Source organism: Calypte anna, chromosome 23 (assembly GCF_003957555.1).
Source record: "Calypte anna isolate BGI_N300 chromosome 23, bCalAnn1_v1.p, whole genome shotgun sequence".
In the NCBI taxonomy this organism is placed as follows: Eukaryota; Metazoa; Chordata; class Aves; order Apodiformes; family Trochilidae; genus Calypte; species Calypte anna.
The window spans coordinates 5,567,063-5,579,643 of NC_044268.1; the positions used below are offsets into that span (position 1 = coordinate 5,567,063).

Here is a 12,581-nt window from a genome sequence, read left to right on the forward strand (position 1 = left end):
CTCAAAGGGCTTTTTCCAGCCACAATAATTCTGTGATTTGAGGGTCCCTGGGGCTGGCTGGGGATTTGCTGGCACACGACATGGAGCATGGGCAGCCAGGGGGCTGGGGTGATGCTGCTGGGAACCTCTGGGCCCACAGCATCCCTGGGCATGACTGACCCTCAGGAAACCAGGGAAATTTATTGGGAGCCATCCAGGAAGGTCTGAGCTCTGCAGTGAGCTTAAACACACCCAAGCTTCTCCTCGTGGAACCCGACAGCATCCTCACCACATTCACTTCCAGGAATCACTTTGGGAAGGGGAACTGGGAGAGCAGGACCCCCAGCCAGGACCAGGCTACTGCCACTTCCAGCACCTTGGACATCTTTTTCCATCTCTCTGGTGACATCTGTGGGGTCACAGTGGCTCCAGCAAAGTGCTGGGTGGTTTTCCTTGCTTGGACACATCTGCATCCCCTGCATCTCCTCCATGCTCCAACCCAGTCTGTGCTCTGCTGGGTGGTCCAGGCAGCTCCTCAGCATCTCTGCAGCGTTGCCATGGAAACCATAAATCACCCATCATCCCTCTCCTGGCCTTATCCAGCCCCAGGAACAACTCAGATCTTCTCCTCTTCACCCTCATCACCAGCACAGCAGAAAGCCAGGGGCCCACAGGAGCAAGAAAGGAGGTGAAGCCCTGGGCAGACAATGTTTAAATGACTTTATTTTTATTTTTTTTCCTCCTTTTATAAATGGGCACAGCACAGAAATAATTAAAAAAAATAGACAGTACCATTACAGTGCTAGATCCATTGGCAAAGATTATTTTTATAGTCTTTTTTTGTAATTCTTTTTAAAGTTTTGGCCATTGAGTAAGAACAAAAACAATTAACAAACATTTTCTTTTCTTTTTTTCTTTTGTTTTGTATTTTTTTAACAGACACTATGAAGCAATTTCAGTACTAAACTCTAGAAGAGTTATGTACATACAAAAAAAACTTCTGTTTAAGGTATGTTTCCTATTAAAAATATTTACATGCATCTTCCCCCCTCCCACATTCAGGTGGAACACTTGTAGTTCCTTCTGTTGGTAAAGATTTTTTTTTATTCTCCTATTGGGAATTTAAACCAGTTCCAAAGAAAAAGCAAAGTGGGGCTCACTTGGTTGGGTTTTTCTTTTCCTTTGAATCATTTCAACCTTTTGGAAAGGGCTGTTCTTTTTTGGGACATTTATCAATGGATTTTTATTTTTTTTTTTTTACTTTTTTTTTTTCTACTTTTTAATTCTTTTTTTTTTTAAATTTTACTTTACACAAGAATGTTTCATGTTTATTTACAGAAGAACCAATGGGTGGTGGTTTGGAGAGGTGGTGGTGAGTGTTAGTGAGAGAGAAGCAGGTAAAAAGTCCTTTTATCAAACTGCAACGAGTCAGCTCTTTCCCTAAGCCAGCAGTTCTGTTGGGTTCTGATTGTCAGCTGAATTGTCATGACTGAGACCAGGAGGGACCCAAACCAGGGCTGGTTGATGCACATCAAGTCACCGGGGCCCTTGAGGTCTTTGGAGATGCAGTGGATGAGCTGCCTGGAGTGTGGGGTGAAAAAAAAAACCAAAATAAAACCCAACCCAAGCCACCTGGGCATCACGTGGGCATCACCTGGGGTGACTTTTTTTTATTATTTTTCCCCCCAAAAAATTAAATTAAAAGTTTGTACACTCCAGACTGAGATTTCTCTGCTTTGGGGATACCCACAGAGCTGCAGGCACAGGGCAGGTGATGGAGCTTCAGCTGGGACCCAGCACCTTGGGCTCCACCAAGGGCTCTGTGGCCCCAGGATGGGGACAAAGAGGGGGAGGGAAGGATGGGGAGGGCAACGTGGGGCTGAATCCTGCAGCCCCTGGCCCAGGAAGGGGTCTGGGGGCTGCTGAATCCAGCCCATGCTGACCAAACCCCCTCCTCATCCTCCTCAGAGGCAGAGTTTCCAGGGAAGCCAGGCGTATATACATATATACATATATATTAATTACATACACATATATATATACACACACACACCTCACCCCCACCCCTGGCTGCCCCAGGGGTGCTTCTAAGGACCCTCTCAGTGGTGAAACCTCAGTGGCACTTCAGGAGCTGCCAAAACCCAGCCCAGAACCATTTATAATCATAAAAAGGGGGTTCAGGAGGGGTGGGGGGAGGAAAGAAAATTATGACCAAAAAAATAATAATAATAATAAATCCATTCCTGTTGCTAGCTAAGGGGTTTATTCCCGTTACAGCCTGCTGGGGTGAAGGAGGGTGACAGGGTTGGAGAGCTCTGAATGATGAGTCTGGGCAGCAGCAGGAGCCAAGGGTTGTGTGGAGCAGAGCAGCTCCTGGCCAGGGAGCTTCTGGATTCGTTTCCAGGAACTGGGAAATGAAGAAATAAAGCAGCCCAGCACCCAGCCCAGCACCACCACCTTCCCTGCAGCAGGAGGTTTCCCACTCCAGTGCAAAAGGTCTTGCTGCTTATTTTTGAAAGGTCCAAAATCAAGGAGATTTTTTGGGAAGAAAAGGGGCAGCTTGGTCCCAACCCTGCGAGACCTGGCTGAGGCCACCTCCATCCCCTCCCCTTCCCCTCTTGTCACTTCCAGCCCTTCATCTGAGCTCTTGCAGATGTTTTTTCTGGTCCCTTTGTCCCCCTTCCTGCCTCCTCTGTATTTATGTGGCCCAGGAGTCACTGCTGAGTTGATTCCTTTCCTCTGAGGCATCGGCTGCTGCAAAGCACAGGAAAAGAAGAGCTGGAAGAGCAGCCCAGCTGGGCAAGGAGCCCACCCACAAAAGAACCCCAAAAAACCAAAAAACCAGCTCACACCTTGGGCCTCAGCTCTCCAAAAATGACACAAATAGCACAGCAAAGTCTTCCTTCAGCCCCAGGTATCCCACAGAGCAAAGAAAGAGAAGAGCTGATGGCAAAGCCTTCCTCTGGGCTGCCCACATCCTCAGGGTGCACAGCTGGACAGAAAACACATCTGGGCAGGCAGGAGCTGGGGCTGTGAGGCTGGGGAAGGGGCTGGAGGTTCAAAAGTTGGACTGACTGATCTTGAAGGTCTCTTCCAAGCCAAGAAATTCTCTGAGTGATTCTCTGAGTTTGGCAGAGGGGGACAGTGTGGAATCGCTGCTTTGGGAGGGGGTGATGCAGGAGATGCTTCAGGCAACCACAGGAGTGAACTTTCCAAACCAAACCACTTGCTCTGTGTCCCAATCAGCTGAGAAAAGATGTTTTCATCCCCCTATAGCCTGTGCTTTCTTCCCAATTCCCCATCCATCTGCACACCTGGAATCCCTCAAGAGCTCCAGGTGAGCAGCGTGGCCATGCAGGACCTGCTGGAGGCATCACCTGCATCCCAGTGCCCACCATCTGCCTCCCACCATCCTCAGCATGACCAAGAGCCACCACACATCACCTGCACAGGTTTTTTTGGAGCTGGGCTTTCTAAAAAAACCCCCAAAAACCCCACAGCCTACGCCCAGCCCCATCCCATTAGCCAGGGATGCCAGAAGATCAGCCATCCTCCAGCAGTACCAGGATTTCTTTTTTTCTTCCAAGCTTCAGCTCCAACAATGGATTTGGGATGCCTGAGGCCCCAGGAAAAACTTGGGCATAATTTATCACCAGAAAAAGGTGGGCTCCAAGCCCAAACCAGAGTCCTTGTGAGCTCACAAGCCTTCTCCAGGCAGAGAGCCATAGAAGAAACGTGTGGAAGCAGCAGACAAATCATTAATTCAGACTTTGGTCAGTTCTGGTTCCCACTTTCATTGCCTTCACCTTTAAAAAAAAAAAAAAAATATCTCCTAATCTTAATTGCTGCAGGAGAAAGAGCTGCCCAGCCTCTTCTCACCTTCTTCTCACCCTCCCATTTCCAGACTTCCTCACTTTTGAAACTGTAAAGGATTTAAGTGCTGGGATTACAACTTAACACCAGCTGAGAGAACCGAGGTTAATCTTGAGTGAATAAAAAAATTGCATTATAAAACTCCAGACTATTAAATGGGAGAGGGGGGGGGAACCTAAATGGAACGAAGAAGATTAGGGAATCAGCTAAGAAAAGCAGCATTTAAAAGCTTAAGCTGGGAGGGTTCTTTAATGCAAGCTCAAAAGATTAAGACCATGGTTTTCCAAAAGATGGAGATTTTGGGTGGCCCTGATACCTGCTTTGCCTGGCTCATTAAATCATGAACATATTTGATTTCTGCCCCTCCCCAACAGCTCAGACCCCCAGGAGGACCAAAAAAAAACAACCCCAAGCCCATCAAACCCAGGAGTTTCAACTCTTCTCTTTGAGCAGGTCAGAGAAAGTAACTCTTGGCATCAGGTGTGTGGCCTCCCCTTCATCTGCAAGATGAGAATGGACCCAGAAGGTGGACACACACACACATTCCCCTGCTCTCTCTTTCTTCACCATCTGCTTTCCACCACCCAAGCCATCCCACAGGTCCATCTTCTCCCACCTAGAAGACCCAAACTGATGCTGTCCCCATTGTTTCACATCCCAAGGGAGCAGAGCCCAAACCTTGGGTCTTCCCAGCCACCAATCCAGCCCCCCCGTGCAGTGCAATGACAATTTCCAGGGATTTCATCCCATATATATATATATATATAACTGTGTATGTATGTGAAGATATATATATATATTTAAAATACGTTTTTGGCCTCTGCAATTCCTACCATAAAGAAGTTCTGCTCTCTTGTAGCCTCCACCAGGGTCCTAAATCCCTACATCCACTAACACCCTGAGGGGACAAAGTGTCTCTGTGTCTGTGCAGGTTAATTCTTGATGCAATGGAGTCAAAGCAACCAATTTCCCGTCCCTCCAGACCCCCAGCCATCCCCCCCAACCCTCATGTTTAAGTTGCTCTAAGAGCAAACGCCCCCAGGTCTCCCCAGGACACCCTCAGGATCACAACCATCCTGCAAACAAAGCTCCTCGACTGCATGGCAAACAGCACTTCAGCAAATTAAAAGCCAAGTCATTGAAATATCTAATTGACTTTTCTGTGCAAAGAGCTTGTTAAAAAAAAACCAAACAAAAAAACCAAAAAAAAACCACAACAACAAAACCCAAAATACCCTCTAGCCTTTCTGGAAGGCACAGTTGGGTCCTGCTTGCTCTGCACCTTGGGTGGCCTCAGAGGGGAATGGGCTGCACATGGGCTCTGGTGGCTTCCAGGATCTTTTACACTCAAACTCCTGGGTGCCCTTGGGGGGGTTCTACTGGGATTTAAGCAACATCAAAAGAAACCCAAACCATCAAGCCTGAGTCTTGCTAAAGAGATGTAGCAGCCAGTCTGGCCTGGAGCTGACCTTGGGAAAGCCACAGCTTCCTCACCTCCTGGGGGCTGGTGGGTTCTTCTTCTGCCTGACCCTGGGAGGACCCAGAATTGCCTCCTCTTTGCATTTCTTTCCTCAGGCTGCCTCTCAAGCCTGGCAGAGCGTTGTTATCCCCTTGGGAGGAGCTGAGGAGAGGATTCAGCTTCTCCATCTCCAGCCTCTTCTCCCCACCAAGCGAGGTCCCGCTTCCATCCCACCCCAGAGCTGTCGGGTGCTCTGGGTCAGCTGAGTTTTTATTGGTCACAGTGAACACCCAGCAGAAGGAAGGGCAGGGAAAACCCAGCAGAAGGAAGGTCCCACCACAGCCAAACCCCTCAGGGAGTGGCCACATGTTGTGTCTCTGCATCCAAGGTCTCAGGTCCAAGGTGGTGGCAGGAGGGGAGCAGCCACCAAGGCAGCTTCTTGCTGCTCCATGAAGTTTAAGAGATCATTCCCAGCATACTGGCCGTGGTTGTATTTAATTTTGTTTGGTTTTTGGTTTTTTTCCCAAGGGCAAACCCCGGGGCACCAGGTATTCCAGCCCCTTGTGCTTTCTTTTTCCCAAGGTTCGGAGCATGTTGGAGAGGTCGCCTCCTCTCTTCAACCAGAAGCAGGGAGCAAGGGAGTTCCTGCAGGGCAACCAACCCCATTCAAAAAAGAAAACTAAAAACTAAAAAAGAAGTGAGAGGGAAAGAAACCTCCCTCTTTTCCAAAGTGGGAAAAAAAAAAACCAAAAAAAAACCCATAACAACAAAAAAACCAAAGGAAGATGAATCCAAACCAAACCCCCTGCTCCCCAGGGCTGGTAGAAGGTGTCCAGATCCCAGAACCCATCGTGTAGGTGGGAGAAGCCCAGTGACCTCCAGCAGCCTGACCAGGACTCGGGTTCCTTGCTTCTTGCCCCATCCCTCCCACTGCAGCCAGGGCGATGCTTTGGGCTCTTGATTTTCCATCATGCCCAAGACATGGTTTTTTTCCTTCAGCTTTTGAGGGTTTTGCTGTTTTAAAAATTCACAGTCTGATCAAAAAAAAAAAACAAAACAAAAAAAAGAGATAGAGAAAAAAAACAAACCAAAGAGAGACAGGATGGAGTAGAGGAGGTGGAAGGAAAGTTTGGAGCTGGGAGGGAGGGAGCACGAGGCACGCTGGGTTCTCCTTCTATGCGTAAAATTCCTCCTGCTTGTCAGGCTTCTGGTATGTCACGTTGGCTTGTTTGGGCTCCTCCAGGGTGTAGCTGCCCTCATCCTTCTTCTTCATCCGGTAGATGAGCAACATGACCAGGAAGGCAGCAAAAAGGGCTCCCACCACACCGCCCACGATCACCGCTGCAAGACAAGAGAGGGGGCCTGGCCATCAGCAGAAAGGATTTGGAAGAGGATGGGGGGATCATTTGGCCTTCCAGATGGGGTTTGGGATTTGCAAGCTGGGATTTAAGCCAGCTGAAAATGAAGGTGAGGGGCTAAAGCAATCACCTGATCCCTGGAGCTTCCAGAAGCTGCCAAGTGCAGGGATGCTGAAGGGTGGGTAGAGCTGAAAGGCTTTGACTCTACAGCTCCATGGTGGGTGAGGGACTGGCAGGAGGCAGCTCGGGCACAGGAAGCCATCCACAGGATGTGTTCTTGTGCAAGGAGAGTGCATAAAGTCCCCCAAAGAGCTGCTCATTGGATGCCTGCTGGTACCCAAAACACTCATCTGGAGACCACCACAAAGCAGCTGCCTTCCAGCTCCCTTTAGCTGCTCTGATGTCCCTCTGGCTGGGACAAGTGGCCTGCTCAGGTCACCTCTCCTGCCATCAGAGGTGCCTGGGTGGTGTTCATCACCAGCATCACCCAATTAACATCCTATTTTTTTTCCTGGAAACCCATCTTAGCAAAAGCAAGAAGTGCCCAGCTCTGCACTCTCCTGGTAGAGCCATGAAGACCCCCTGGCAACCCCAGCATGGATTATCCCAGGCTCCCCACTACCCCAAAGCCCTGCCAAAGACCAACCCTCTCCTGGGACATGGACAGCCCTGTTGTGTCCTCCCCAGCCACACCAGCTCTTCCCCCACAGCCTCTGCTCTCACCTATCAACACTTCTTTCCTCTCCAGGATGTTTTTCTGGGGGAGCTGAGCTGCTGAGTTCCCAGAGTCTATGGTGTTGTCAATCAGCCCAGATTCCACATTCTTGCCCAGCCCGGGTCCTGCTGGTGGTGTCACCACTGCCATCACCTCGTTGCCAAGCTCAGGACGAGTTGTCTCTTCCTCCTCCTGGATCTCAAAATCCCCACTGGGGCCGCTGCTGACCGGGACCTCCAGCTCCTTGTCGAGGGCTGTCGTCACCTCCCCTGGCTCCATCTGGGAGAAAGGAGAAGATGGAGCAGGGGACAAGGACCAAAGGGTGGTTCCTGTCTCCAGCAGCTCTCAGGTGGCCAGAGGACTTTCTACAAGGTCATGGGAGTGATAGGATGAGGGGGGACAGCTTTAAATTGGCAGAGGAGAGATTGAGGTTGGACATTAGGAAGAAAAGGCTACAAGGGTTGTCAGAGGGCTGGAGCAGCTCTGGGGCCAGGGGCAGAGAACTGGGGGTGTTCAGCCTGGAGAAGAGAAGGATCCAGGGAGACCTTGGAGCACCTTCCAGTGCCTGAAGGGGCTCCAGGAAAGCTGGGGAGGGACTTGGGACAAGGGGCTGTAGTGAAGGGACAAGGGATGAGAGCTTCAAACTGGAAGAGAGGAGAATAACTTGGACATGAGGAAGAAATTCTTTGGGGTGAGGGTGCTGAGCCCCAGGTTCCCCCAGAAGCTGTGGCTGCCCCATCCCTGGCAGTGTCCAAGGTTGGATGGGGCTTGGAGCACCCTGGGCTGGGGGAGGTGTCCCTGACCATGGCAGGGGGGGCACTGGGGGGGCTTTAAGATCCCTCCCAACCCAAACCAGTCTGGGATTCTGTGATTCTATGACAGGCAGATCACAGAACTAGTGACAGGGTGGCTCTCTCAGCAGGCAGCATGGGGGGTAACACTGGGATGTCCTTTCCCTGGGTCACCAAAGTGGGTGGTTATATTGCAGCAAGCAACATGACCCCACATCGTGATGGTGCCCAAAAGGCTGAGGCCACCACGATGGAGCTGGAGCTGTCTGACCCAACCCAGGTGTCCTCAAGATGCACAGATTCTCCCCTCTTCCCTGTAGCTTCCCCTAGAGAGAACCCCACACCCCCACCCCACACCTGGGCTCTCTGGCCCCAGTGTAGACCAATGGCTGAAACATCTCACAGCTGCCTCCTGGTTAGACTTGGAGTGATGGAACCCCTTGTGCTCCAGCCCCGTAGCAAGTGGAAGGATTGGATGTCATCAGATGATCCCCAGGGGTCCCTTCCCTCTCCCTTTTCTCTTGTCAATCTTCCCTTCTGGGGGCACGAGGCACAAGCAGGAATCTCCTCACCCAGAATATGGGGTCCTTCTCACCAGGACATGGAGCCAGCCCTGCTCCCTGCCATGGTCCCTGCCCAATCCCCCTCAGCAGGGAGGTGACCCCAGCCTGAAGACCAACCATGGACAGATAAGATGCTCCATCCTCCTCCAGCCCAACCCCGACCTCCCCACTGCCTCCTGTGCATCCCAAACCTGCACCTCCCTCCCAAATCCCCCTGATTGTCCCCCAGTCCCAGCAGCCTGATCTGATGCTTCAAGGGTGGCTGTCAGGAGGATGGGGTCAGGCTTTCTAGTCTTTTTCTCTGTGGTCACAGTGACAGGACAAGAGGTAGGAGGCACAAACAGAGGAACATCTTCCATCTAAACATGAGGAGGAGCTCTGATGGTGGCAGAGCCCTGGCCCAGGCTGCCCAGAGAGGTGGTGGAGCCTCCATCTCCGGAGACTTTCCAAACCCCTGGATGCCATCCTGTGCCACCTGCTCTGGGTGACCTGCCCTTGTAGGGAGGTTGGACCAGATGATCTCCAGAGGTCCTTTCCCACCCCCCATGCTGGGATTCTGGGATTCTGTGTCCTCACACTGAGCTGGACCAGCACTGAGCACCCCTGAGCAAAACCTCCCCAGGATCATGGGGATGCAGGAGACTGGGATGAGCACTGAGCTGGATGAGCTGAAGCTGGGCTGGGTGAGTGGGAACCCTCTCCACGTCCTGCAGGCCCCAGGGCCAGCACATGGCTGACTGCTTCCCACCAACAGCATTTTTGTGACAGAGATTAACTGAAGGTCAGGGAGAGCCCAGAGGGCTGTAAATAAGTGTAGGTAGCAGAGAAGAGGGACTCGTTTAGACAAATCACTCCATCTTTCACTCAAAGAGGTTCTCAAATGGCCCCTGAGGGGTTTGCAATGACAAGATGGATCAGCAGATTAAATCCCCTGCTCAGGACACCCCACAGGCTGGAAATGCACCATCAAGTTCTCATAGGAGCATTTGGGTCTCCTGCTGACTGGCTGGGAATTGGGAGCTGGGAGGCTGAGCCCAGACCCCAAAACTGGAGGAGAGCAGAGGAATCCCTGGCCCTGCTCCCTCTTCCCTGGGCAAGATGCTCTGGAGCAGGCATGGCCAAGCTGAGGACACCAGGGACAGATGGCATTGCCCTGATGGGGGACAGATGGACAGACACCAGCCCCATCACCCTGCTCTGCCCCTCCTAGACCCCCCCACCCTTCCAGCTCCCCTCTCCATCCCTCCAAATGTTCTGCTGGGAAGAGCCCAACCTGGCTTGACCTCCTTCAGAGCAAGTGGCTCAGGATGGAGCAACCTCCAAGCTTTCCCATCACTTGGCTTCCAGCATGGCCCCCCAGCCCCTCAGCAGGTGAGAAGGGCTCCTGCCTCCTACCTGGGGGGCTTCTGTGGGTGGCAGCGTGGCAGGAGTCGATGGCAAGGCAGAGGTTTTGTCTGTGGGGTCTGCAGTCCTGGAAGGGGTTGGTTTTGGCAGGGACCTGGGCTTGGCTGTGCTGGTGGGAACAAGTGGCGTGGGAGCCACCTCTGTGGGTGTGCTGGTCTGCAGCAGGGACGTGGTGGGGGTCTCCAGGGTGGTGGCCCGGGTGGTGGCTGCTTTGGTGACAAAGGGGGGCAGGAACCTTCGGCCCGTGGTGGGTTTGGGAGTGGCCATGGTGGTGCTGGTGGTGCTGGTGGTGCTGGTGGTGGTGGCTGCAGTGGTGGTGGTGGTGGTAGGGGGGTCAGTGGTAGTGGTGCTGGTGGTGGTTGCTTTCCAAGTGGGGATCACTGGTGCCTCTGTCATCCTGGGGATGTCCAAGATGCTGGGTGTCTGCTCGGGGGTGGTGTCCTCAGCCTCAGGGAAGGGTTCAAAGGGAGTTGCCACGGGCTGCACAGAGGTGACGGGCAGCACGGCCACCGTGGTGGGGACAGTGATGGAGGTGTCCGTGGTGAGGGTCACTGATGTCTCCAGCCCAGACTCCTGCTCGAAATCTGAAAGAGAAGGAAAGAGGGAAGGGTGAGGAAGAAAAAAGAGGGAAGGGTGAAGAAGAAGAAAGAGGGAAGGGTGAAGGAGAGAAAAGAGAGAAGGGTGAAGCTCCCAGCACCTCCCAGGGCTGCCATGCATTGGGTCTTATCCCAGAATAACCAAGAGCATGGAGTGGTTCCCAGCTCAGCAGAAACCAAGGGCTGCAGATTCCCATGTGGTGGCCAAAGCCCCTCTCTGGGGTGAATAAAACCTCAAGAACATGGCACGTGGTGCTGGGGAAGGACTGATCCTGCTCTGGAGGGTTGGAGACTGAACTGGGAGATGGAGTAACTCAGACTCAGCCTTTGGGACAGTTCCCTTTGCTTTTCTCTAGGAGAGGGCAGGAGGGCAGCTCTGGAGATGGATGGGATGATCCCCATGGCAAGCCCCTCTCCAGTCCCACCAAAACCAGACTCCCTTGGGACCCTGCCTTCCCCAGGACCCCAGCAGCTACTTACATCCCGAGCCAGAGCCTGAGTAGAAATCATCCAGTTCATCATCCCCAAAAGGATCATCATCCCCAGAGCCCTCCAGGTCCACGGGACGCTCGTAGTTCTCGTGGCGCCAGCGCTGAGCCTGCAGCCAAGACAGGAGACAGGTGAGGAGCCCCAGCCCCCCCAGACTGAGCCACCTGCCCATGAAGATCCCCCCAGACACCCCCAGAGGACTGTGAGGAGGTGAAATGGGACAGGGAAATGCAAGACCAAGGAGGACAGGTAGAGCTCGCCAGGTAAAAGCATCCAGAATTGTTTGTGTGGGGGGGGGGGGGGGGTTGGTTCCCCCCAAAGGATTTACTGCTGTAAATCTTTCAGACAAGCTGATATTTTGTGGAGAGCTCATGTTGAGTCTGATAGGATGAGGGGTGATGGGTTTAATCTGGCAGAGGAGAGATTGAGGTGAGACCTTAGGAAGAAATTGTTTGGGGTGAGGGTGCTGAGCCCCAGGGTGCCCCCAGAAGCTGTGGCTGCCCCATCCCTGGCAGTGTCCAAGGTTGGATGGGGCTTGGAGCACCCTGGGCTGGGGGAGGTGTCCCTGCCCATGGCACTTGGATGTTCTCCAAGGTCGCTTCCAGTCCAACCCAGTCTGGGATTCTCTGATTTCCCATGGAAAAGGGGAAAAAACCCAACAACTGCTTATGGAAACCACTGGAAAAACAACCAGTTTGGTTCTCCAGCTCACTTTAGGTGATTTTCCAGTGATTTCTGGCTCAGGGGGGACAGGAACACACACAAGCTGCTGTCAGAACTTGGAAAGCCTCAATATGAAACATTATCAGACTTCAAATACTCCAGTGCTACACAGCACTGCCAGAACTTGGAGAGCCCTTGCTAGGAGGGCTCTTACACATCTTGTTTTGCAGATCAAAGTGTCTCCTGTTTGTGTTGCAAGGAAACAGTTTGACACTTCATTACAACCCAAACAAGGAGGCTTTGATCTGCAAGATAGCATCAGATGTTTCAAGATGTTACAAGCCAGCTCAGTGCTTAAAAGTAAAATAAAAAGGTTGAAGGGTCCCCTCCACCTATTAGAGCATTTTGCCCCCTGACAACAGCCTCAGGTTTGTTTCTTTCTTTTCACTCCAGGTTGGAACAAGAAAGAGTTTTGAGAAGTCAGAAGGTCCCACGACATAGAAATAGGAGAGTAAACTCACATTTCAGCCTCACATCTCCTTTTCTGGAGCCCATCCAAGGGAGAGATGCTCAGTCAGGGCTTGAGGATACATCCCAGAGGCTGTGAGCTGATTGCTGCCACAAGCCAAGGAGATGTCTGGTACCCAAACCCTCACTGGGGTCCAATTGTGCCACACACCCCTGGTGACAA

The 12,581-nt window shown here is 52.1% G+C and overlaps 1 protein-coding gene across 1 annotated transcript in view; it reads right to left on the minus strand.

Annotated features, from left to right (window-relative positions):
* Positions 1-687: 687 nt before the first annotated feature.
* The window catches only part of SDC3 (syndecan 3), a 37,251-nt gene continuing 25,357 nt past the window's right edge, over positions 688-12,581 (minus strand). The window contains exons 2-5 of the mRNA XM_030464378.1: positions 11,219-11,336; positions 10,134-10,726; positions 7,393-7,663; positions 688-6,652 (exon numbers count right to left, since the gene is read on the minus strand). Coding sequence (XP_030320238.1) covers positions 6,486-6,652; positions 7,393-7,663; positions 10,134-10,726; positions 11,219-11,336 — 1,149 coding nt within the window. The 3' untranslated portion in view covers positions 688-6,485. The remainder of the gene's footprint in view (positions 6,653-7,392; positions 7,664-10,133; positions 10,727-11,218; positions 11,337-12,581) is intronic.